The sequence below is a fragment of the Phoenix dactylifera genome, chromosome 6 (assembly GCF_051530095.1).
Source record: "Phoenix dactylifera cultivar Ajwa chromosome 6, Ajwa_hap1_PhDact_Kaust_v1.1, whole genome shotgun sequence".
Lineage (NCBI taxonomy): Eukaryota > Viridiplantae > Streptophyta > Magnoliopsida > Arecales > Arecaceae > Phoenix > Phoenix dactylifera.
Genome location: NC_143195.1, coordinates 4,352,335 through 4,379,557, shown reverse-complemented (window position 1 = coordinate 4,379,557; position 27,223 = coordinate 4,352,335). Strand labels below are relative to the sequence as shown.

The window sequence follows — 27,223 nt, the reverse complement described above, 5'->3', positions numbered from 1 at the left end:
TCTGTCATGCTTTCAAGGCATAAGTAGAGTTGGGCATCGGGCCGTGCCGGGCCGGCCCGGCCCAGGCCCACCGGGCCCAAGGTCTAAACGGGCCGTGCCTGGCCCGGCCCGTCTCGGGCGCAAAAGGAAGCTCGGCCCGGCCCCAGGCCCGTCTATTGGCGGGCCGGGCCGGGCACGGCACGCCACGGGCCGGGCCGGGCACGGCCCGCCACGGGCGCAAACGGGCCGTGCCTGGCACGGCCCGTCTGGAGAGGGGGGAGGAAAATAGCCGTTTCCAACGGCTATTTTGAAAAAATGACCTTTTTACCCCTCCCAACAGTCCAATAACGGCTGAATTGAGGGGTATTTTGGGAAAAAAAATTGGGCTTCTATAAATAGCCCTTTCTTCCCTCATTCTCACCACACCAAACCAACTATTCTCTCCTTCTCTACTACTATTATTTCTCTCTTCTAAAGTGCTCTTCTAGCAATTTAATTTTTAGTTGCATTTAGCAAGTGTTCAAGTGCTACACAAGAGGAGGTTCCTGTTGAGAAGAGAAGGTCACTCCTGTTGAGAGCACAAGAGGAAGCTCAGAATCTCGGCTCTGCGGCTCTGCCTCTGCCCTCCGACCCTCTACTCAATTCCTCCAATCCTCCTTGTGGTTAGTTTTTATTTTTTGAATTCATCAATTTAGATATGTCATCTTTTGAGGAAAGTCAGTTTGGCATTCCTCCTGTTTCTGAGGGAGAAGAAACTAATCCCCAACCCCATGTTCCTAGTTCCTCTAGAACTAGTGAACCAAGTGAAGATCAAACCTCTTCTCGTAAGAGGACTAGTGCTGTATGGAATGAATTTGATAGAGTTATGGTTGATGGAGTCTGGAAAGCTAAATGTAAAAAATGTGCCAAACTTTATAGTTGTAGTAGTAGTGGGGGAACAGGGCTTTTAAAAAGACATCAAGAGAGTCATAGGATGCATGATTCTCATGTTCAAACTCAAAGTACCCTTAATATACAAGGGGGATTACTTGTAGGTAATTTTGCATATAATCATGAAAATCAAAGAAAAGCACTTGTAAAATGGATAGTTAAGGATGAATTACCTTTTAGTTTATGTGAATCTTTTAATTTTGAAGAATATGTTCAATTAAACCTACAACCTGCTTACAAAAGAACTAGTAGGCGTACATTTAGAAGAGTAGCTATGACTAACTTTTTAGCAATGAAACAAAGTTTAATTGAAACACTTTCTACTTTAAATGTAAAAATTTCATTAACTTCTGATATTTGGTCAGCATCTGTAGGTAGTAATTGTTTTATTGCCATTACTGCTCATTATATTGATAATGATTGGCAATTAAATAAACATATTCTTGCTTTTCGTGCTTTTGATTTTCCACATTCTGGGCAACAAATTTCAAATATCATTTATCAAACTGCATGTTCATATAATATTAATGATAAAATTATGTCTATTACTTTTGATAATGCATCTAATAATAATTCTGCTGTTGCATTATTAAAAGACTCATTGCATCCTATGTTAGATGGAAATTTATTGCATATTAGATGTGCATGTCATATCTTAAATCTTTCTGTTCAAGCTGGCATGGATATGATTCAAGATGTGATTGGTAAAATTAGAAATGCAGTTTCTTTTATTCATGCTTCAAGATCAAGACTTCAAGAATTTAAGAAACTATGTATAAATCATGGTAAACGTTTTAAAAAATTTAAACTTGATGTAATTACTCGTTGGAACTCAACATATAGCATGATACATGATGCATACCCATATAGAAACTTATTAAGTGCATATATTAATGATCGTGGATTAGGCTTTACATTGACTGAAACTGATTGGAATAAAGGAAAAATTTTGGAAGATTTTTTGCTTAGTTTTTATAATGCTACCAATGTTCTTTCTAGTATTTATTATCCAACTTCATGTTCATTTTTACAACAAGCATATATAATTAGTCAAAAATTTTCAGAACATAGATATGATGATGTTTTAATGCCTATTATTGACCTAATGGAATCTAAATGGAATGAGTATTGGGACAAGATATGTCCTATGCATAACTTAGCTGTTGTATTTGATCCTAGAGTTAAATTAAATGGCGTGCTAATTTTACTTGATGCATACTGTGAAAATATGATTAAAGATCCTGAACCTGCTAAAAATGAGGTAAAACAACTTCTTTATGATATTTATGCTATATATGATGAAAAAATTCGTGGATCTAGAACACAAATACAAACCTCTATTCCTTCTTCTAGTAGTTCTCGTTCGTCATCTATTTTTTCATTCATTGCACAGAGAAGACACACACATGCTTCAAGTTTATCTTCATCTTCTTCATCTTTAAGTAGTGAACTAGAATTTTATTTACGAAATGATCTTCAGTCTGCATATGATGAAAATCAAATAGAGAATCTAGATGTATTATCTTGGTGGAAGAGTGTTAGAAATCAATATCCTGTTATGTCTGCAATTGCACGCGATATTTTAGCTGTGCCGATGTCCACGGTAGCATCGGAATCCGCTTTTAGTGCAGGTCGGCGTGTTCTTGACGAAAAGAGAAGTAGGATGACGGGCGAAACGGTGGAGATGCTTCTCTGCTTCAAAGATTGGTTGGATGCTGAGGCAAGACTTCAAGATAAAGGTGGACATAATACAACATCCTCTGATGATGATGATATGAACACTACTGAAGACTGAAGAGTGAATACTGATTCACTGATGATTAGTAAGATTTCTTAATTTTTTATAATTGTACATTTTTATTGTATTCTGGAGGTCAGACCAAGGTCCAAACCTCGGCCCTTTCTTATTATATTCTGGAGGTCAGACCAAGGTCCAAACCTCCCTTCATGTACCATTTTGATTTAAATTAATAAACTGGTAGGGGTCTATGCCAAACCCCCCACCATTAAGGTGGCTTTATATTCATAAATCCTTAGTTTTCAATATTTATTAATTTATTAAAAAAATTTATGAAGCATTAATTTTTATCGGGCCGGGCCGGGCCCAGGCCCGGACCGTGCCAGGCCCGCAAGCCAGCCCGGCCCAGGCCCTTATGGGTCGTGCCGTGCTTGGCCCGCGGGCCTAGAGCGGGCCGTGCCGGGCTCGGCCCGCGGGCCAGTAACCTGTGACCCAGCACGGCCCCCTTAAATGGGCCGTGCCAGGCACGGCCCGGCACTGTAGCTATCGGGCCGTGCCCGGCACGGCCCGCTTCGTGCCGGGCCGTGCCGGGCCGTGGGCGGCCCGGCCCAGTGCCCAACTCTAGGCATAAGTGTATTGCAATTACATATTACCTCTACTTGGTTGGACATCTCATGCATTTCAAAGCATGTGTGGGTGTTGGATGATCAAAATATCCACCATGTGTTGGAATCACCTATTTTGTGTTTTCTATAACTATGTAGGACGGCGAGATTATTGTGGAGCAGGCCATGGGATCAAATTATTTCTGCATGAAAGTTTAGGGACTCATTGATCTAATTGGGACCTTCAAAGCGACTTTATTTTAGGAATTTACCCTCTTGTGAACTTCTTGTCGAATTGACCGAGCTCTGGTGCTTCATTTTTCTCTCAGCAATAAATCCAGAAAAATAAACAAGAAAAAATAAGTGTCTCCTCCTCTTGATTGTAGGAAGACTCCCTAGTTCTCACAAGATTAAGCACAGAATTAATTGGCCATAAACTTGACAGCTACTTATACACATAGCTGGCCTCAGAAGAGGAAAATGACTTTTGGCAGCTGCTTGCAATCTTCTATGTCAACATCTTGTAAGAACCAATTAGCACCTAGAACACTCATGTCATTATGATAGGTTAGACATAAAAACTAATTGCAAGATTAAGTTTAGTTGGCAGCACCAATTTCCTGAGAAAAAACAGTCAGCTATTACAGTAACAATTATACTTCTTCCTATGATGTGGCTGCGATTCTTTTGCTTGAAAAGTTTTTATTACATTCCAGCAGGTTACCCAAGAGTCTTTTAGGTGTCAATTAGCCTGGATTGTTTCAATTTGTATCAATGAGCAGATACTTTGCAGATGACTTTTTAGATTTCAAGATAGACTGTTTGATGCCCAACTGATCTTTTTTCAGTTTATGCGATTATAAAGTTGCAGTAAAATGATATCGATCCCCGATTGCATGAGCTTTGTCTATGTACCAAATTGCTTTTTGAGGTATCGCATAAGCATGTCTCTTGCCAAAGCAGACTTGGCCAAGAATTTGTCATGTTCCCACACTTTAGTCATCACATCTTTTATCTGCAAACCTGATCACATCTTTATGTATTGTTACCATATTCTCGATAATAGCAAAGATGGTATATATATGTGTATGAAGACATGTAATTACAATTATTTTAACCTGCTTATTTCCTTACTATGTTACTAGTTCTCAATTTTTTTTTTATTAAGTTCCACTTTTCAGTAACTAGACTGTTCTTGTTTTCTCTTGGCAGCTATGTTTCTGGATATAAGAACAGGTATTGGAATTTCATCAAATACTTTTGCGAAACGGGAAATCAGGTATTTGGTGCTCTTATAATTGCTCAATTGCGTTTTTGTCACCATGGTGATGCCATACCACACTCATGTTCCAATGAGAGTTAACTTCTCCCCTCCACCTATGTAACTAACATCTCTAAAACATCATTGGCAGTGTCTTCAAGATTTTCATAACAATGAGGGTTATTCAATTCATTTTTGACAATTTACAATTATAATTGGAAGAAATTCTTTACCTTAATACCACTGCTTGTGGTTGGTGCAAGCATGACTGGTTGAGCTTGAGAATAACACATGGTCATCAATGCATAGATTTTGCGGGTGCTCGCTTGTGATTTTAGGGTTGTGATTTTAGGGTTCATAGAACCAATTCACTATCATTCGGAAAGGCGCAGCCGACTGTGTAGCAGATGATGATACAGATTTGGAACCATGTCCAACACATTTTCCTAGCTCTGTCCTCAGACATCAACTAATTCTACCACATTAGATGCTCATGTATATCAACTTATCTAAAAAAGAGTAGAAAACTTAGTTTCTAGCCAAAATTAGAACCATGACATGAACAACAAATTATACTTTCGGTATGTGCTTAGCTGAAAATATTGATACCAGTTTTGAAGTCATCTTACTAAAGCAAAATTTTACATCTGCCAAAAAAGCATTATAGAACAAAAGAAAAAACACAAGCTTGGATGTCAAACCACAAAACCATCACTCCACAATAAGGGAATTATTAATAGTTACGCCGGATCTTTCCACAAATTGATGTAGCACTGCAAAAAATCAGATCACTAGCCTCTCCATATGATAGAACCCTCTGCTGTTATAGCAATTCCACTGATCAGATGGTCATAAACAACTTTCAGGTCAAAAGGTTGTAATTTTTTCAGATTTACACTCCACTGCCGCAAGAGAAATTAAAGTGATGATTGAATCATGCTTATTAGCAGAAAAGCTAACACCGGGACGGATGCATTTACCAGTACAGGACCCATTTTACAAAGTTTAACATATTCTGAAGTACGCCAGATATGTATTATAAGTTGACTCCACCTAAGTGAAAGCCATACTGACAGTCAGGTGGTCGGATTGGATCATTTGTCAGTCATCGTAATCAGGAGAAAATGACTGCTCAAACTCCACATCCATAATCACCCCACTCATGATATGCACAATAATCTCAGCTTTTCGGACATCAACACATTCTGATCTGACCCCATTAACAACCAGAGTTCCTTTAACATCCTTCCAAGCATATAATCTGAATCCAGATATAGAATCAAAAGATATTTCTTTGTGCAAAGGTACTGCTCCAGAAGGTAGATGCTGAGGAACTGCAGAAAAACCCATTACGCGAGAGACAGTGGCATATGTATCATTCATCTTCTGTTCAGTTAAGCTATCGCTGGCTCTCAGCTTTAGAACATGTTCAAACGCTTCTTCTGATGGGACAAAAATGGTGAAGGGAAGATCACTGGGCAGCATTGCAACCATCATCTCCCCAAGCTCTCCTAGTTTCACCTCCTCTGAACTCTTCCAAGGTAACAAAGTCTTGCAAGACCTCTTGATGCTATTGTCCATAGACACCTCAGGAAGGCCCAAATTAATTAAAAGCAGCAGGCACAAAATAGGGATGAAACACAACAAACAGACCAAGCTTTTCAGAATGCCTCTTTTCATTCTCTTCTGAAATAATGCCATGATTTCAAAGATGTAACTGATCATGGGTTTGATTTCAACAACTGTGATTGCTAAAGTATTCCTCAGACTCTGTCATTCAACACAAGCAACAATTCTCCACCCTGACTGATTACGTTATCCAAGAACTGTTTTACTTCTTCCTCGCGCTGAAATGGCTGGGGTGAAGAAAGATCACTGTCAAGGTTATACCAAACACCACCAATGCTTCGCAATGCAACCCAATGCCTACCCCTCCAAAGTCCACCAAACTTCCTGACAGGAATGTTAAGCATGATTCCCATCAAAGTTTCTCCAGAGAGGTTGACTGAAGAAGCTCCATTTCGATGATCATGCCAGACTACTCTTTTCCTTCTCGACTCTAGTGCTGTGATGAGTACATTCACATCATAGTTTCCAGTCAACACGTTATGGTGGGGCTTAAAAATTATCGATAGAGGAGTCCATGAATCCCTGTTAGGATCTTCAATCACAAGTTTATCAGCAATGGCATCCAACTCAACTCGAGTGAATGAGTCCTTTTCCTGATTCACAACAAAGCTGTCAAACTTTTATCAAACACAGAAAGATGAGTTAACCAAGATGATGCTTAACAAATGGTCCAAAAAAACAGCATAAGGAATGATTAGTTCAGCTCATATCCAAAATTCAGTGTTCACCAACTTAGAGCAAATCTGTTTTAGCTCATATACAGGTTTTAGTTATCTTTCAAAGCAATTATAATTTGATTTCTTTTTTCAGTTTCTTTTTCCACTACTTAGGCAAGTTCTCTCTTCGTACTTCGTACTTCTCTTTTCATTTCATGCCTTTCTTTCCTGCATTAGGGATAGTTCACTTGTTTGAATTGGTGAAAGAAAACTTAAAAAACATATCACAAAAGCATATACATGATCATCTTCTTGAGTACATTTTGTTCTACAAATATTGATAACAATCTAAGAAGGAAAAAGAATAATTTTCAAGAAGAATTGAGAAAAATAAAACAGCACATAAAGATACTGAATTTGCTCTTTTTCAATATCCATAAAGCATAATATAAAAGTGAGGAGAAATGCTTTCTAGAAATAAATTATTTATGAGAAAACACAGGAGGATAGGTTTGTCAAACTTGTATAAAAACATACCTGAAGCAGGTTATTTAGCGCATGCAACAGACAAAATTGTAACCTCTGCTTCTCATGATAGATTTGTTTCACCTCCATAGCCACCTCTAGGAAAATAAATAATAAATCTATATAAGCAATAGAAACAAAATTCAAGCTCTATCGCAAGGCTGCATTGGTATGTCCCTCAACCATCATACTAGTTGACAAAAACTGGTATAACGGAAATAGAACACAGAAGAAAAAGAACTGGAGCACAATGTTATATGACAAATGAGTTCTTGGAGAAGATATGTTCGAAGTATTCACTCATCTATTGAATCAAATTAATTGTATAGAACCAAAACAAAACATTCATTAAACATACTTTGCGACTTAAGATGAGAAGGTTAATCAAATTTTTACAGAGAGAAAAATATAATTGTTTGAAGCTGGATAAGGGCCAGTGTGGCAGTGGAAAAAAAAGGTGAGGGGATGGGGAAGGGTAGAAAGGCACTTTAATGGAGAATGCTTCCTCATGTGATTCTTTAGGCACTATGGAGCGAGAGAACTAAAGTGAAAAAAGGGAAATGCATAGAGGACTAGGGAAAGAACAGTTCCTATATTGCTTTCTTTTATTTCCTTTTAATTCAACATTTTGTAATCCCGTACCTAAGTTTACACCAATCTAGGATCCACTCTTAGCTATTCATGATCAGAGTTCAAATTCTCTGCCATTTATCAGGCATCAAGATTAATCTAATCATAATATGGCATGCTCATGACGATGATAGATTACTTGTAATTGGGCCTTAATTGCATAGTTTTGGATCATACTAACACAAAACGATATGTTGGCCTGTAACCTATAGAAAAAAACTAGTGTTTTCAACAGAATGGTAAGTCCAAACTTGACTCACATGACTCGATGGGTATGACACGGTGGCATGATACAGAATCAATACACCAGTCTCTTAGACAAAATTGTAGACCCAGAATCATCACTTATGTCCAAAGAATTCTTGTTGACCTGGACATGACCTAAGCCACTTCTAGTATTATGATTGTAGCATAAGTGAAAGGAAATGTCAATGGCTCATATCAAACCCAGAATTATTCTAAAATTAGTGAACTAAATTAGTGAACTAGATAAAATTAGTTGGCAATAGCACAAAAAGGGAAAGCATGTTCAGATATCTACTCACTTTTCAAACAGATATACATAAACTAGATTCTCCCCTTATCCATCTCCAACACCAGACACCCTCATTATCTCATTCTACCAGAGCAGCTTCCGAAAAGCTGAAATAATATTGAAAGTTCAATTGCCAATTGAATACACTGATGCAATTAATTGCATATGAATGCACTTGGATATACATAAAAAGGACTGATTCATACTACATTTGATTTTTCCTATAAAAAGATGAATTCCTCCTAGGTTTACCTATGAATTGGGACTAGCCCATATCAAACTACCCTAGATAAGTCATATGCAAGTATTTGCATTATTATATTGCATTTGATCTGATTCCAACAAATTTTAGTTTTTTTAATCAATTTGTATCAATAACTAACACTAGAATAGTAAATAGGTATCATCCATATACTACAACATTAAAAGCCTACAACCACTTGATATCAGCACGTTCATACAGACATAAGGTGATATTGATAACCATTAGTGCAAAGTCCACAAGAAAATAGAGTCATAAAAATAAATCTAGAGATAGCAAATCAACATATACTGGATTAGTCCTATATCATCTTCCCCTAAACCTGTCAAAAGCAATGACATGCTTTCACTCTTGAAGCCCATCTATTCATTTTGTATGCTAGCTTGTTGATGCTTTTACTACCTGTCCATAGCACATTATAGATTGAACCAATCTCAAACAATTTTACCTAAATAATTATGCCCCCTTCTTAATGTTTCTTTTAGTAAATTTCATTTTTCAGGTTCTTGGATCCCTATTCCCTCCTAAAAAAGTCAAAGACAGATACAACCATTGGGGAAAAAACAGAAATCAAGTGTCAAGAACCACAAGAATCTTGCAGTGATTTGAATCAAATTTGAAATGCAGCAATGAATAAAGACAATGATTTCACATCAAAACTACGATTCAAGAACCTGAGGATTATCACTTCAAATCCAATCGACCCTCACATATAACTGCTCCTATAAAATCAGGGTATCGGGAAAAATGCACATCCATTACAAAGATGGAATGGATGTGTCGCTACTTATATATATGGGTCAATTGGATTATAGATGGCAATACTCGGGCTCTTGAACCGTATTTTTAACTTGAAGTTAGTGTCTTAATTGATTGCTGCATTTCAAATTTGATTCATATTAATGCAACGACTCTTGACACTTGATTTCCTTTTTCTCCTAACAGTTATATTTGTATTCAATCCTGTTAGGAGGAAGCAGGGATCGAAGAAGCTGAAAAATGAACTTGGCTAAAGAAATGCTAAGGAGGCATAATTAATTAGTAATATTGTTTGAGACTGGTCCATCGTATGATAGGCCATGGATAGATAGCAAAAGCATCAACAAGCTAGCATTCAAAATAAATAGATGGGAGTGAAAGCATGTCATTGATTTTGACAATCTTAGAGGACGATGTTATAGAACTAATTCATTGTATGTTGATGTGCTATCTCTAAACTTATTTTTATAATCCTATTTCCTTGTGGACTTCGTACTAATGGTAATCCATATCACGTTATGTCTATGTGCAACATACTGATATCAAGTGATTGTAGGTTTAATGATGTAATATCTAGATGATACCTACTGAGTAATCTACCATTAGTTATTGAGTAATCTCCAACATGTCTGCTTTGCTTTCTGGACCATTCATTGAACCGGAAAAGGGTCTAGGTCACAGGTACAGATTCAGGTCAACCCAAGTCAACCTATGACAACATTAAGATGTAATAAATAAATATATATATATATATCTAAAAATAAGTTAGAGTTGTAAATTTATGTAAATTACCATTTATTAGCATCTTCCTAGCAACTTTTGGACTCTCTAATCCTTTAAATAACGACTTTTAGTGTCAGTATCATCATCTTTTATTCAAGTTCACAAAAAATGATAACAATATTCAAAATAAACAGCACAAGATCCCAATCATCTACACCAATTGTCCCATTTCTGTTGAACAAATACTAAATAACTATAGCACTTTTTTTTAAAAAAAATATATAGACTTTTATTTGTTTCTTGAACAGCTATGGAACTTATAATACCTGATGTAATGCAGCTGCTGTATTTTAATTACTGGGACTATGCACTTCACACCTAGCAGATCCCTATAATGTTGCACCTTTTTACCATTAGTAGCGAGTTTGTATGGCTTAACAGTTGAATCCTGTACAAGCATAGATCACCAACAACTTAGACAAGAATGTAACTTGATACAGCAGTTGAATTCTGTGGACAAGCTTGGATCACTAGTAATTCATCATTTGCATCTAAAATAAAGTTAGCCAAGCAACTCGACAGGCCCCTAACATCATAGAATGATCTTCCTTGTACTGAGAGAAAAATATTGTAGAATGAATAACACCCCATCTCACCCAGACCAATCATGCTAGCAGGAAAGAAAAATCCATTGATGCAATAGCCAATATAATTGCGAGAGGAATAACATGCAATTACGCACCAGAACAATCATGGTAGCAGGATCGAAAAATTGAGATCGAAAGCGAGAGAGAGAGAGAGAGAGAGAGAGAGAGAGAGAGAGAGAGAGAGAGAGAGAGAGAGAGAGTAGGGGATCTTAACGCCTCCCGCAGGCCAGCCAATGGGATTCGGCGAGGAAGAGAGAGGAACGGGATAAAGAGAGGAGAAGAGAGGAAGAGAAAGAGGGATCCGAGGTGGGGACGCTTACCTCGGATGGCTGGTGGCTGGAGGCTCGCTGCCGGCCGTCTTCCGTTCACGCCGGCGACGGAGATGTCGGAGCGTCGAGGAGGCGACGAGGAATGAGGGGAATTACGGGAGCGGAGCGTCCAAACGAACCGTCGAATCCCTAATCCCCTCTAGAGATCGTTCTTATACGGAAATCCTACGGTGCAATAAATGATCCTATCCGTTCGTTTGAGAATGGACAGCTTAAGATGCATGCCCGTGCAACCAATGGTGGCGTCAGTTTACCTAGTTTCATCGTTTTAACTTCTTTTTATTCCTTGCCTAACTATTCAACCCATTTAACTTAATTTAATCTATTATAAATCAATTTAAATTATCTATTTAATAACATAATTAAATTTAAATTTAAAATATTAATTTATTTAATGAATCAATCAAATCCGAGTCGATAAATTTTTAATTTATCTTGTGTATCCAATCTGGCCGGTATTCTACCTTATCCAATTTAATTGCCACACTCATATCTGCTCGCCTCCTCATATCGAATAAAACATTGTATCCATACTTTGTTAAAAAATAATTTTCACTCAACATCTAATACACACAATGATTCGGGGAGGATCAAAAATGAATTTGAAACAAAAACAAACCAATGGCCAAAATCTATAAAGTCTCAAAAAAAAAAGTCTTGCTTTTATCAATTAAATTAGTTTTTTTTTCCCATCCACCGAGTATAACAAGCAACCTAGTTTCATCGTTTTAACTTCTTTTTATTCCTTGCCTAACTATTCAACCCATTTAACTTAATTCAATCTATTATAAATCAATTTAAATTATCTATTTAATAAAATAATTAAATTTAAATTTAAAATTTTAATTTATTTAATGAATCAATCAAATCCGAGTCGATAAATTTTTAATTTATCTTGTGTATCCAACCTGGCCGGGATTCTACCTTATCCAATTTAATTGCCACACTCATATCTCCTCGCCTCCTCATATCGAATAAAACATTGTATCCATACTTTGTTAAAAAATGATTTTCACTCAACATCTGATACACACAATGATTCGGGGAGGATCAAAAATGAATTTGAAACAAAAACAAACCAATGGCCAAAATCTATAAAGTCTCAAAAAAAAAAAAGCCTTGCTTTTATCAATTAAATTAGTTTTTTTTTCCCATCCACCGAGTATAACAAGCAACCTAGTTTCACCGTTTTAACTTCTTTTTATTCCTTGCCTAACTATTCAACCCATTTAACTTAATTTAATCTATTATAAATCAATTTAAATTATCTATTTAATAAAATAATTAAATTTAAATTTAAAATTTTAATTTATTTAATGAATCAATCAAATCCGAGTCGATAAATTTTTAATTTATCTTGTGTATCCAACCTGGCCGGGATTCTACCTTATCCAATTTAATTGCCACACTCATATATGCTCGCCTCCTCATATCGAATAAAACATTGTATCCATACTTTGTTTACTTTGTTAAAAAATAATTTTCACTCAACATCTATGATTCGGGGAGAATCAAAAATGAATTTGAAACAAAAACAAACCAATGGCCAAAATCTATAAAGTCTCAAAAAAAAAAAAAAAGTCCTGCTTTTATCAATTAAATTAGTTTTTTTTTTCCCCATCCATCGAGTATAACAAGCAAGCTTGATAAGCCTTGAGAACAACCTTAATCATGTAGTTGAGACCCGCACCAAACGCAAAACAGAATAACCGATTTCTCCCTTCATGCGAACCCCGCGGCGCCGTCCGACACAACAATATTCTCCTTATCATTCTACCTGAATTTGATGCCTTTCTTTCTCTCCGGTCAACCTCCGGGGGCAGAAAAACTCCGTTATAAATTCCAAACTCGTACCCACTCCTCATCCACGCCTCTCTCTGTGTTTCATCCTCTCTTCCTCGTACTTCTCGTTCTTAGAATTCTCCCGCAAAAAATTTACCTCCTTGTTTTAATTCCGGCGATTTTGTCTCGCTAAATTCTTGATGGGCCGGCGGGAGACGGCGGCGGCGGCGGAGGAGGAGGAGGCATGCCGGACGCCGACGGCGGCGGAGTGCCGGATCCCGGCGAAGATGGCGTGCCCGCCCGCCCCGAGGAAACAGAGGATTAGCCCCTGCCCCGCTCCTCCGACCAAGGACTTCTTCGTCCCGCCCGAGCTCGACGCCTTCTTCGCCGCCCACTACAAGGCCTTGCAGAACTCTTTGAAAAATGTGCAGTAACTCAACTGATATGGCGAGGGGAGTCAAAAAACAGGAAAGGGTATCTCTCTCTCTCCATTCTCCTCCAAGAAAAATATTGTAAAGATTTGGAAAAGAGGAACAAAGGAATTGTTTTCATGTGAATTGGGTGTTTTTATACATTTACTAATTACTATTTTGAAGGCCGGTTCACAATCCTTAAATATCCAATTAAACTAATTGTGATGTTGAATGTTGATCCCAAATCAAAGTCTTCTACCTAATATGATCTCAAAGTCCGCACTGAATTCGATGCCGAGAGGGTTTAACAATTTTACCAGACAATATGGCTTGGCTAAGGCTTACTGCGTGTACAAACAAATATATTATGGGTATCCGGCGGTATATATGATTGATGAGTTGGGAGTGTATATTTCGCATGAAAGAAGGATTCACTCTCTTTTGTGTGAATCTACTATTGCATCGCATAATAATCACCTCAAGATCTATATATGTGGATGAATGAAAGAGTTCGAAGTGCTCAGAGATTTATAGGGCACAATCCAACAGTCCTGTCGTGGAAAAAGATCAATAATCCTTTCACATAAAAGATACAATCCGAACCTTGCTACAGAAACCATTTATTTAGTGGCCGGAGATGCAAAGGGATGAAACTAGGCCGGTGCAACCGAGTATCCTCCAATAAAGAATGAGATACCAATGAGGTTGTTAAAATAGATATGATTGATCTAATCATTTTGGATGAATAAAAAGACGAGTGTTGCTTTCTGTTATTGACAATAGATTGGTGGATGAAGGGATCTTGAAAATTAGATCCTTGCTTTGAGGTCTGATGCCCAAAGAGTTCTTTTCTTCTAAATAAACCTAGACCACTTTTATGTTTTTCAAACATGGAACAGAGTGGCCCTTACTGTTGATTAAAAAAAACAAACTCACATCCAGTAAAGCATAGCAAAATTTTGCAGGTTTCAAACCAAACTTGAATATTAAAAGCAATAGATAACCACATAAGCCATAATCCTAAGTAATTTTTTTTTTTCAATCAAAAGATGGGGGAAAACTCAATCATGTCATTAGTATAAAAGAAAATAATTATATATTTTATTGAAGAAAGATAAAATAATGTATCAATCCCCTCCATTTACGTTCCTCTTCTCGCCCATTCTACATTAGCAACCTCTTAAAATTCAAGGAATGCTGCACAGGCTCTGCTTGTGAAAATATTTTGTGAAGCATCACTTTTGGGAAGTCCAAGCCTCCAGGGCAGAAAAAGTTCTAAAAATAAATAAATTCCATTTTCAAGCAAGGTAAGTTCAATTTTTTTGAACTTTTTGCTACATTTTTTTTATTTACTACAAACACCTAGGCATATTCTAATACATTGGAAACAGGAAATATCTTCTGCTACTCAATTACACTAAAGTATGAGCTAACTTGTTTCCATTTTTTCCAGGAACATTTATGCTGCATCAATCTTTTGTACTCCCTTTTTATGAGCGAGAAAAGGGCAAAAAAAAAAGAAAAGAAAAAAGAAGATCAGCATTGAATGTGTGCAGTTGCTTTCGACCATGGTATTGAGCTATGCTTTCATAATTGGATGGCTTGCAAGCTTAATTGCAAAAAAAAATATCCTAGATGTATAAATATAAGACTCCCTCTGTATCAAAGACTATATGTCACAAATCACAATAGTTAACAATCAAAACTTTTTACAACTGCTATACCTGTGCGGCGCCAAGGGGAATGCTAGTTCTACTATAAATCCAGTGGCTGCCAACTTTCTCCCCAAGGAATATATCATCACAGCAAAAAAATTTCACAAGCCTTGCCTCAACTGTCAAAACGGCTCCAACCATCCTCATGCCAATAGTCCCTCAGTCATTCCATTATGTATCGTCATGACTGTCGATCTACCCAGCTAAAAGCATCTTAAGAAGCTGCTATCCAATCCTTATCTCACAAGGCAATGTTAGGCCAATCAGAAGCCACCACCACAGGCAATTGCTTTGAAGATGTCCATTTGATTCCCTCCACGTGGACGCACTGCATGAACCCCCGGAACTTTTGTATTCTCTTAAGCTAGTCTTTCTTCTTCACAGTGCTTGTGGAGTTGCTCATATGCTTTCACAGAAGTAGCTGTGAAATTTTCCATGGCTTCAAAGAATTGTCTCAAAACTAATTGCAGGCTGCTTGCTTCAGCTGTTTGGCCCCGATGCACCTCTCCGTATAACGGAATACCATTCTGGCCAGGAATGAGCACTAGTTTCTTGTTTAATGCATCCACTTCTTTGTGAATCTCTTGTGTCTTTTTTTGTACAGCCTTGAGCCACATGTCCAGATCTTTCCTTGCCATCATCCGTTGGTGTTGTTCAACATTGTGCTGCTCCCAGAGATGTTGTATGGTAGTGGCAAAAGCATGTATAGAATTGAGCACTTCCCTCTCAGAAATCTGGTCCATAGCCTGTGACCAGCAATTACAGATAACAAAAACAGGCGGAGCCCCTACTCTTCCAGGAGAATATGGAGGAATCCCATCAGCTGTGTCTTCAGGCTCATAATGAAGACATAATGCTGCCCATCCATTCAAGGCTTTCACATAGTTTTTCTGAGCATTAATCCAAGTAGAGAAATTGCTAATCCACTTCAGCAGCTCCATTTCAAGCTCCATCATTGAATTGATATGGGCTTCACCGAACTTCCCACCTGATGCAATGGAATCTAGGCTTTTAGCTTCTAATATGGCTTGATGCTGCTTCTGATGGCATTCGAGCATTACTTTCCACATTCTCTCAAACCTGCAACAAGATGTTTATTCATTTAAAATATTTTCACAACTAAGGCACAAGGAATTTTAACAACACATGCCCAATACACTCACATGCAAGTGCAGCCAACCTTGTATGACACTCAATGTACTTAGAATCTGCAGATCCTTTCCCTTGAGTAATAATCTATGAGAAATATCTGAATTCTATTGTAGAAGTATCATTGAGAAAAAGAATTACAAATGTTGAATAGCAAAAGGGATTAAATTTTTGGTACAACTAGTTATTGTCACTCTAGGATTAGTGCGATGAGCAGAGGAAAATTAGTATCACCAGTGGAAAGCCAGAAAGTACAATATTTTAGTCAAGCAAAATGGAATGTATGTCAAAATATTTTCCCACCATTTAATTAATTCACCACAAATTTAGCAAGGAAGCCAGCATCCTGTTTAGCAGCATATGTAATTTGATATTATGGAAAAAAGAATGTATCGAAGAAGGCCATGAATTTTGTTAGCTTTTTTATAATTAAGCTCAATCAATAAGCTTGCAGCACGAATAAGAACCACTGATGATAGCAAACTTACAGCTTATGGACAAATGCTTAAAGCACAAGGAACAAACTTAGATACAATGTAGACAATTGGATTCCAACCTTGGTTCAAGTTTGACCACATCACAACTATATTTGGACCAATGAGTAGGTTTAAGTCCAAACTCCAAAATCTAGAGCTTTTCTAAACAAGTTAAATACGACTAGTGAAAATTGGCTGACCCAATAAATCTAAACCGATTGGAGAGAGAAGGAAGCAATTCTTTTAATCTGCTCAACCTAGACCTCTAAAAGAAAATAATAACAAAATAATGAAATTTCAGAAGCAGGGCTTTAGAACCTTTATGCTTTCATTAATTCCATAATAAAACTGACTACAACATCTCTAGTCAAGTCCTAAAATCCAGTTAGATTCCTATACTAGTCAAAATATGTTAGGATTTTCTGAAAATAATAAGTAACTAGTAAAAATAATTATGAAAAGACTAAAATGCTAAAGAGCTAGATCTCGACTTTTACATCAACTTAGCTTTCTATTATATTGCCTAAATCCTCCTAGATTAGAAGATATAACCTAGTCAAAAGCTTCCAAAACAGATAAACTTTTGTTTGATTGGGCATTTGGGAGGCTTAAATAGTCTCAAAATTTGTTGACTTGATGAACGTCGATGGTACCATCCCAAACCGCCTGGTTCGAAGCATACTGAGCTATACTAGAGGTGGACCGGGACGATTCTGGCCTTCAAATCAAAAAACCGGCGAGAGAGGAGGAGAGGGAGAAGGAAAGAGAAAGAGAGAGAGAAGGGCGTGAGGGAGGGAGAGAGAGTAAGAGAGGCGGAGGGAGGGGGAGAGAGGGTTTTCGAAGCCCTCACTCCATGATGCTCGAATAGAGCCGGATCCCCTGTTTCTAAACAAAATAGGGGCTTCAACCCCTTTATATATGTAGATATATGTATACATATATATATATATTTACACACATATATATATACACACATATATATATATATATATATAGAAATTTTTTAACTAAAGTTGGTAGTCACTACTGACTTTCATTTAAAAAATTTCAAAAAAAATATTAAGTTGCCAATCGCTGCCGACTTCACTTAAAAATTTAAATATATATATATATATATATATATATATATATATATATATAAAGGAGCTAAAGCCCTTATTTCATTTTGAAACGAGCTCCACCTCTGTTTCAGCACCATAGAGGTAAAAGCCCTCTCTGCCCCTTCCCGCCTCCACTCTCACTCTCCGACGTCCTCTCCCTCTCTCCCTCCTTTCCTCCCTCTTTCTCTCTCTCTTTTCCTTTCTTCCTTCTCTCTCCCCTCCATATGCCTCTCTATCTCTCTCTGTGCCCTCTCCCTCCCTCTTTTCCCCTCTCTTCCCTCTCCCCCTCCTTTGCAAGTTCCCCTTTATTAGTTCACGTCAAAATGGCACAGCACCGTACCGTACCTTACCATCGGCCTACTGCATAGGTGTCGGTTCCGGTATTGCAGACCTTGGTCCTGTTCCTAAGAAAACTATTAACATGTCGCCACAACATAGATCCCAAAAAGTTACTCAACTTGAAAAAAGGCATCGCATGTAAAAGTTATACCCTTTGAAAGTTTTTAATGCACAAATCGGTCTCGGATGTGGACCTTGCCCCTAAACCCTTTCAAACATACCCAAAGTGGCCAAATTGGTCCATGAAGGATCCAATGATTCTCCTAGATCAAAACCAAAAGTCCAAAAATCACGAAGTGTTAAATCTGAGCTAGAGATATTTCACCTAGTCCAACTTGGACTTACTAGACCCAAAATTTGATTGTTGTAGTGAAAATTCAAGATTGTTCCTAAGCTTGAACATAACATTAAATATGATAAGGGCCATGTTGGCTTAGAAACTATTATATCTAATCTTCTTTTTTCTTGAGAAAGCACCCTAATACTACCAATGCTGGTTTGCAACCCCAATGTAAAGGTGGATAGTTGATGCTAGCTTGCTAATCAGTCATAAAAAATAGTCAAAATGAGGATTTATAAAGCCGACTCTCAGCCCCAAATAGTAGGGCAAGGATGGATGGTTATGGTTTTGAGAAAGCACCTTGTATTGTTAGTGGGGATTTTACAGACCTGTACCAGTTTATTAGAAGGGATAAAATAAGACTGACTTGGTCCCATGAGTTTCTTAAGAATTCACAGTCCCCTTACAAAATCAATGGCATGAGAACAATTTCACTACATAAAACATACTCAATTTTTATTAGATGTGATCAACCATCTATTTTAAATGTTGATTTTCTTCTAGCTTACTGCATTTCTTAGTTTACACAGAATATAACCATTCTGTCATCATCCTTCCAAGTTTCAATATGTCTTGTTTATCCCATCTTTTTCTAAGGAGCATATTATTCTTATTGCCAAACAATTCTATAGAGATATCATCTAGAGTTCTGGTACTAGTAGAGACCACTGATTAAATTCATAAGAGCCACATAGCTCTATCAAGCACAGTGAACTCTTCAATTATTCAGCCACAATCCAAATATGCACACTCCACAGACATCTCATCACAATATCACATTTTATATTATTTCAATACTTTTGCATGCTGGTTAGGTGACTTCTTTATACCTCTATCTTTCTAGGGTTTTTAGGATCTATTTTTTTAGTTTTGTAAAATAAGTTTATTTCCTATTTGATCATTTATGGAGTTCATATATATAACATAGACTAGCAATGGGCATGTGCAATGCATGTTTCAGGGACAAAATAAAAGTAAAATTTGAAATTTATTTGTTTACTGCTGGGGTTGCAATTAAGCTCCTCTACATATTTGTCTACAGTTAGGATTTTTTTTCATTTGTTTTACTACCATAATTGTAACACAGTTAGATTCATATTTTTTGACAGCCAAAACTTATAATTCTTTTCCTTATTTTCACAAAATGTCAGAGAGGAACAAAGGGAGACTTCTTTTGCTTCCATAGAAGACACAAATAATTTTTTTTTCCTTATTTGCATACATTTGGGATTTTTTTTTTATTTTTATGTTATTTGTCAAATACCAAGATTGTGATTAGTTTGTCTTCCTTCTTTGTTTACAGCCAGGATTTTTAAACTTTTTCCTTATTTATTTGGTGCCAAGAACTTATAGGTATTATAGAAAAAATGAAAGGTTATTTTTGCTAATAAAATATGATAGCCAGAGTTTAGAGAAAATATTCTCTGATCTGAAACTGTCATTTTTAATGTAGTACAAGTATATGGCATTCCAAAATACAAAATAGATGAAAAAGATGCAAAATCTATGAAGAAACCTTTGCTAAGTCATAATTTGGCTCCTAGATTTACCAACTTTATGGCTTTCATTTTCAAAAAAGGCACAAAAACCTTTGACTCCGGGTATTTATGTCTCTTCCTTATACAGTGCACTAATGGATCTAAAATCATCCCTTCTTGAGCATGTAAAAGAACTCGAATATTGATATTGATTCTTAGTCACCAATACCGAACCTCCACTTGCCAACTTTTGAAAATGAGTGATGGGACATGTGTTGTGTGAGGTTCGTCTTTAGATTCAAACTATCAGATTTTTCCATTATTTGAGGCAAGGTTGGAGGAACCGGTACCAGACACTGTACCGGTTCTCTGGTGGGATGACTCGGTAAGGGCTGTGCCGGGCCTGTACCGAGAGAGGGACCGTGGGAGAGCGGAAAAGAGAAAGAGAGAGCAAGCGGGAGAGGGAGGGCCGGAGGAAGGTGGTGGACGCTAGCGGAGGGCCGGCGGAGGCCGTGGAAGGCAAGGTCGCGGCCGGTTTTTCTATTTTGAACGAAATAGAGGTCCGGACGCAGCTAAAAAATATTGTATTTTTTAAGTGAAGTCCGTAAATATCTTGCCGACTTCACTTAAAAATTGCGAATTTTTTTAAGGCCATGGCCGGATCCTATTTCATTCAAAACAGGGGCAACGGCCGCGGCCTCGCATCCCGCGGCCAAGGCCGGCCTCCAACGTAACTGCGCCATCTCTCTCTCTCCCTTCCTCCCCTGCTAGCTCTTTCTTTCCTTTTTCTTCTTCAGCTCCGGCAACGGTTCCGTTATCGGAACCATACCAGTGAGCCATCGGTACGGCTCGGGATGGCCGGAACCGCCTGATTCGAGACAATTCCGCCGACCTTGATTTGAGGTATTATAGATCCGACCCACAATAAAAAATGTATTTCTAGTGCCTTTCAAAATAATTTTGATGTGTATTGATCACATTTCTTTGGTCATAAAAGAATAGATGGTTATGCTGGATATTGACCTATAATCAAGTAAGCCCAGATGTTCATCCATGCTTTCTGCATGCAACTGGTGTGCAAAATTGAGTTTAGCAAAATGTCTTGACGTTGCTAAGAGTAAGGTGCAAACATGATCATGTTCACTCAAATGATGTATTTGCATCTCAAATAAAAGAGGAACAAAATGGTGTAGTTTTGTAACTCATGTAACAGCATGCAAAATAGAAGCAACCTATCTTATGTGCTTCAAAATAAGTAGAAATATAGAATATATGAGCGTCTCCAGCATCTGCACGCCAGAAGGCTTTGAAAAAGGATGAGTAGGGCTTTGGGATAGAGGTAGGTATTGGTATCTTGATCACCTATTACAAAACATCTTTATGCTGACTTGTCTATTCACCAAAACTCCACCCAGTGATCTGCATCTAACCATAAATTTGGATAGGCCACATGTAGTTTCACCTTAAAAGGTTTTAAAAATCACTTTACATTCCAGACCATCTTTCTCACAAGATATTCAGCCATCACAATTTACTGGTTAATCAAGAAATCAAGAGGAATAGTCAATGTAAATTACAACTTACATGCGATTTACATCCATCCCTAAGGTTGATGATATTTCAAAATATACTTAACCGAATTATGGTCCTTCAGAATTACAATTGCAGTCTTAATTCCCAGCATATGTTTTTGCACAAAAATCTCATTTAGCATAATCAGAGAATACTAAATGTAGCATGTTGCAGACAACAATTGCATCATCCTCCAGAGAATATAACTAGAGGGCATAATTCATACGTGTAATTTGTAAAAATTGGCTGCAAAAATGAGAATGCATCATCATATAAGAAAAGCCATATAATGCTCTGACCAGTAAAAATCATGGATAAACTCCATCTGATGGATTACTTTATCAACTATGAAATATCTTACACTGGCATGCACAATGGCACATACAAAACATGTACATACACACATATGAGCATGTATCTATGTATGCGTTTATATATGGATACATAAACACATCAGTGTTTGCACATAAATAGAGAAAATCTATATATGTAATAGAAAGTAAAAAGAACTCCAAGTATAATGGATAATGAATGGCATACCCTAAAATAAGCTCGTTTATCTGTGGCCACAATTCTTCATCCCTCAGCTTATTTATCTTATTTGAAATAGAGTCAATAACCTGGATAGCTATCCTTATCTTTGTAGATAACTTCCTAATCAAGGATCGAGTAGCATCAATTTTGTGTGCTTCCGCACCCTTTTCATCCAAGTGTTTCAGCCGTTTGCAGTTCCTATCAAGAAGTAACCGCATCTTTTCCTCAGCCTGCAAGAACATAGTAGCACTAGGAACAATGCAACACAAAATAATATAACAAATAAAGTGAATCAAAGCATAAGCACCAATCTGAAATGACCAACTAAAAGAAGACATCTTGCTGGTGATAAATCTAGAATCATGAAAGTAGAGAAAATTTTGATGAGATCATAGATAAGAAATGTCACAAAGCCAAGATAAGATGGCAAGTTTAAGTAGGAGCAATGTTGTGAGAAATCATGTCCATTAACTAGACTAGCAAATGAGGCCTCGGGAACAAGGAATAATCTTTTAAGAAAAAATTGTTAATTCAGCAAATTACAAGATGCAAGATGTTGATAAAACAGAAACTGTCACAGAACAAGTTGTACTATAAAATCATAGGAGAGGGTATTAGAATAAAAATCATGACTACAAGAATCAATTCAGAAGAACACCAAGAAAAAAGAAATTATCAAAGCCATTTTCTTTGTAAGCTGATGATATACATACCTAGGAGTCCTAGGAGGCATCATTGAGATCCCATTAACAGTCTATAGCTACACCACATAGGCGGCCATGCAAATGCCCAAAGTTCTAGATTTTCTGGGATATATTAAATTCAAACGTATATAAAAACTAAATACATATGTTTGTATGGATTTAATACTTAATAGATATATAACATAATTTATGGTGTTTAGCCAAAGGATTTAAATTAATATCAAACACTAAAGCTATAAAGGTTGTTAAGACTGGCTAGTTAACAGCTTCACAATGTCAAATCATTTAATCGTATCATCTTAAGCATGTACCAGCCATTTAGTTTGTTTAGCTTCTTAAACATGCATTTAAATGCTTAAGTAACTGTTAGATCTGCTAAATAATCTAATATATAGAGTTATGATTTGATTGAAACAATGATGCAAGCAATCCTAATAAATTTATTTCAAATCTAATGGCATATATGTAATGTGCAATGCACTATCTAGCATATTGAATGATCATTTTTATTTTTTTTTAATTTCATTTCTAGCTTGTTCCAAGGTTGTCAGATTGCCTGTGAGTTCCTAGGTGTTAGCCCTTCAAAGGCCTAGGAAGAATGTCGCAGCAGCTAGGCGGATGACCAGGTAAAAAAGTTCCTAAAGTTTAATAAAACTGCATGTTTTCATATACAGAGTTAATATTTAGTTCATAAAAAGCACATCCAGAAATATCACTTGATAAACAATGAAGTTGTCAATTACTTAACCTATGCATCATGAAATCTTTTAGTTACTTCAGTTTTACTCAACAATTCTTCTATTAAGTGATTTCAAATATTTAAAGCCTCCTAGAAACATAACATGTTCAAACATCAATTAGAATACAAGGGAACATGTTATAAATAGACTCAATTACATCTCTCTTAAAGCAAATATCTTTTTTACTTAAAGAGAGAATTAGTCAAAAAATTAAGTGGCTTCGATAATCAATAAGCAACGTGCCTGCACAAGACAGTGCCAGCCCCTATGTGGCCAGGCACCAACCTAGGCACTTGGACAGGGGCTATTACTCCATATTTTTATCTTAAATATTATAACTATCAGGATAATTTAATATCTAAAATAGTTAGGTAAAGTAACCTAATATAGTCATAATTATTTTATATAATTATATGAGAAATTAATATCATAACACTGCTCTAACATACAAATCGACAAAATGCTACTTTTTATTAGACATTATCTTACTAGAATTATGGACATCATCTTACTAGAATTACTAACAACATAAAGTTATAAATGGTAGAGTGACTTGCATGAAACGTAAATATCTAGGTTGAAAACATTATGTAAATCTAAAAGATACAGCAGAATATTTAAGTTAACCTAGTGGTCTCCTAGACATATGCCTACCAGTCAGCGTAACCTAGGCAAAAGGGAGCTGTCCAAGTACCTAGGCGACTGCCCCTGACAACATTTATGCATGCATATTGAGAAATAAATTTAAACAAATTTATTTATTACTAATGTGGGAAAAAAAATGAAACCAAAGTAATACTAGAAGTGACCTGGTGGGCATTTAGGAACAGAACTGTACAAACCAAAGTAGATACATTTATCTTTATATTCTTCATGACAAGGCCAGCAAAAAATCATTGAGTAAAACAAAGGTGGTTTGTTTATCGTACAATTAAAAAAGGAATAAGAACATGATTTCAAGAGTAAGCTGAAGAAAATTCCAAGCTCTCGGAATCCTCCATCCATGTAAAAGATTTATAGCATCAATCGACATCAATAGACTAAATGTGCCCTGTAAAATGAGGTTCAAGGCATGAGATTCTCCTACCATTGATCAACAATTGAATTTGTAGAATAACCAAAGCCAAGACAATACAAAATTACACCGAAAGCAGTAAGAACAGAAATGCCTATCTAGAGTGCAGAGACATACCCTGACTTCATCATAAAGCTTCATTTCCCATATATACAGCTTCTGCAGTGTTGAAGAAAGATTCCCGGAACCCGATAACTTATCATCATCAAACTCTAATAAATCACCACCTTTAGGAGAGGAAGGAGTCATCACCCACACCATCCTTGATGAAACTGTTTCCCAAAATAATCATTCCAGAATGTTATAATGTGCTTGGGGGAAAAAAAGATTTCTATGCTGCATGAACCAACTATTTTGATAACAAGAAAGAATTGAATGAGTTCCTTCACCTTCAAACACAGAGTTGTTGCGGTAATACGGCTGCTTCCCCACCTCGAGCATGCGAGAGAGCTCCCTGGCCGACTCGGATGCCCTGTCAAACTGGGCCTTGATCTCAGCCACAATCTCGGAGAGATCATGAAACCTTTGAGGAGCCGCGACGCTCCGCTTCTCCTCCTGCTTCCCCCGCACATCACGGCTCACCACCTTCTTGTCCACCAGCTGCGGCTCGTTCTCTGGATTATCATCAGCTGCCCCCAATCCGGACTTGTGACCGTGCGAATGGTCTGCAACACTGCTGCGCCCACCAATAGTGCCCAATTCGGCGGCGGCGGAGGTGGAAGCCACAAATTTTTGGTCACCATAGGCTTCCTTGACGACCTCGATCTCGTCATCTTCAAGGTCAGGGATCCCCTCCTCATCCCTCACCTCCTTGGAGCCCCGGCTGGGGGGGTACGAGGCGTAGTATCTGTCGAAGGAGTCGAAGGGGTTCAAAAAGTCCCAAGTGGAAGTCCTCGGCGGCGAAGGGGGAGGCGGCGGGGCCTTGGAGGAGGAGGAGGACGAGCCCGTGCTGGCCGCCGGCGGGCGCGGCAGCTGGGCAGCCAGCGGAGGGGAAGAGGATCCGCCGCCGCCGCCCATTCCATCATAATTGTAAGGGAAATAGGGGTAGGGCTGAGGGTCGTAAGCTACCGGATTAGGGTTCTGAGCGCCGTAGTAAGGGTAGGCGGCGGAGTAGCCGAAGCGGACGGTCTCGGAGCTGTCGGGGCGGTGCTCGACGGAGACGGAGGGAGGCGGGGGATGGCTGCGGGCGTAGTAGAGGTTGAGGAAGGAGTCGGGTGGGAGAGTTTCATGGGGGAGGTGGTGGTGGGAGGAGGCTTCGTCATCGTCGTCGTCGTCGTCATCGAAGTGGATGTGGGAGCCGGAATGAGAGTGGGAGTGGCCAGCAACGGAGATGGGGGGAGGCGGGGAGGGAGGGGTGTCGACCTTGCGGTGGGAGGGGAGAGGAAGGACGGGGGAGAGGAAGCGGTGAAGGGAGGAGGCGAGGGAGAGGAGGGAGTCGGAGTAGGCGGCGTGCGCGGCGGCAAGGGTGTAGCGGTAGCGGATGGCGTCGGCGAGGAGGTCGGAGCGGCCGCGGCAGAGCGCCACCGCCTCTTGCGAGTCCACCTTCGACCCACCGCAACCCATTGATCAGAGAGAGTAGGGGAAGTGAGCAGGTTGGGAGAAGCTCAGATCACATCAGTGGACGAGGTTAAAGATAGCAAGAGAACAAAGACACAGAGAAAGAAGAGTCGGAGCAATCCGGTGGAGTGACAACCTTCTACTTTATTTGTTCTCTCTCGTTCGGTGCCAGCGGAGAGAGCGTAGAGACAGAGTAATAACACAATGAAGTCCACGTAAAATTACTACGCGAGAGAAAGGTTACGGTCATCATGACCGAGAGTGAGAGAGACGCGACTTTGTTTGTCTTTGGACGCTGACGCACGTCGCCGTACGATACGACGGAGCCACGGTCAAGAATTCCTAAATATCTAGGTTTATCATTTTATATTTCTTCTGTCTGGAAAATAAAATAGAGAAAAAGAACAGTCTTTTTATGAGTGTTTTTTACTCAACACTGACGTGCAGATGAAGTAGGAGGTCAACCTGGTCCACCACGTAAATCTCATACTCCTAAAATAAAAGTAAAAAGGAAAAGAAAAATAGTCCTTCTCTCTCTTTTACTTGCTTGCGAAGGCTAATGTACTCGGTTGGTTGTGTCGTCATTTTATCAGTGTCGGCTCAGGTATAAATGGTTGATTGTGAGAGTGAGAAAAAGACCAAGGAGCAACCTAGATAGGACCCAATGCTTAACTATTTAATTATTTAACTTAATTAACCTATTGTATGATACAATCCATTGTAGATCGGAGTAGCGTATCTGTTTAATAAATTGTCAAGGTTATAATATGTATTATTTATCTATTTTATAAATTGTTCTGATTTGGATCGATAAACTTTTGACCTATCTTATATCTCATTCGATTTGTAGCTGGTTCGTTGGCCAACCTCTCATCATTGTAACTTTCGATTTTTGCCCATCATGAAATTATGTGGCAGATAAAAATAAGAAAAAAAATACAATAGTAGAGACATCGAACCGTTAAGAAAAAAGCTGCTCATCAAATATTATGTTTTAGTTATCCTGGAAATATTTTTTTGAAAAAAATGTATCACATCTAG

The 27,223-nt window shown here is 38.0% G+C and overlaps 3 protein-coding genes across 9 annotated transcripts; all 3 read right to left on the bottom strand.

Moving 5' to 3' along the window:
* Window positions 1-5,072: 5,072 nt before the first annotated feature.
* On the bottom strand, window positions 5,073-11,338 carry JOSL (JOSEPHIN-like protein). 7 transcript variants are annotated; one of them, XM_008815414.4, is made up of 5 exons: window positions 11,200-11,332; window positions 10,559-10,680; window positions 8,499-8,595; window positions 7,336-7,421; window positions 5,073-6,735 (listed from the first exon to the last, which is right to left on the bottom strand). In XM_008815414.4, the coding sequence occupies exons 3-5, from the start codon at window positions 8,515-8,517 to the stop codon at window positions 6,277-6,279; spliced, it is 564 nt and encodes a 187-aa protein (XP_008813636.1). In that variant the 5' UTR covers window positions 8,518-8,595; window positions 10,559-10,680; window positions 11,200-11,332; the 3' UTR covers window positions 5,073-6,276. The 7 variants fall into 7 exon arrangements, 6 of the variants coding, with proteins under 6 accessions (XP_008813636.1, XP_026656217.1, XP_088579316.1 ...); XM_088723191.2 differs by having other exon boundaries at window positions 5,084-6,759; XM_026800416.3 differs by lacking the exon at window positions 8,499-8,595 and having other exon boundaries at window positions 11,200-11,338.
* LOC103724222 (Fasciclin-like arabinogalactan family protein) lies at window positions 5,454-6,238 on the bottom strand. The gene has a single exon (XM_008815413.6). The coding sequence runs from the start codon at window positions 6,236-6,238 to the stop codon at window positions 5,615-5,617; it is 624 nt and encodes a 207-aa protein (XP_008813635.2). The 3' UTR covers window positions 5,454-5,614.
* Window positions 11,339-15,017: 3,679 nt separating the features above from the next.
* Window positions 15,018-26,412, bottom strand: LOC103724224 (uncharacterized). Its single transcript, XM_008815419.6, has 4 exons — window positions 25,015-26,412; window positions 24,743-24,897; window positions 22,113-22,336; window positions 15,018-16,198 (listed from the first exon to the last, which is right to left on the bottom strand). Exons 1-4 carry the CDS (start codon window positions 26,186-26,188, stop codon window positions 15,478-15,480), a joined length of 2,274 nt encoding a protein of 757 aa, XP_008813641.4. The 5' UTR covers window positions 26,189-26,412; the 3' UTR covers window positions 15,018-15,477.
* Between the last annotated feature and the right edge of the window lie 811 nt (window positions 26,413-27,223).

Excerpts from the sequence above, each read along its gene's own strand:
- LOC103724224 (XM_008815419.6), bottom strand. The coding sequence starts at position 26,188 with ATGGGTTGCGGTGGGTCGAAGGTGGACTCGCAAGAGGCGGTGGCGCTC. Across the intron at positions 24,898-25,014 it reads CAACAACTCTGTGTTTGAAG|TTTCATCAAGGATGGTGTGG; the intron begins GTGAAGGAACTC and ends TTTGGGAAACAG. Across the intron at positions 22,337-24,742 it reads AGCTTTATGATGAAGTCAGG|GCTGAGGAAAAGATGCGGTT; the intron begins GTATGTCTCTGC and ends ATGTTCTTGCAG.
- JOSL (XM_088723191.2), bottom strand. Across the intron at positions 6,760-7,335 it reads CGCTAAATAACCTGCTTCAG|TTTGACAGCTTTGTTGTGAA; the intron begins GTATGTTTTTAT and ends GTTTGATAAAAG.
- LOC103724222 (XM_008815413.6), bottom strand. The coding sequence starts at position 6,238 with ATGATCAGTTACATCTTTGAAATCATGGCATTATTTCAGAAGAGAATG.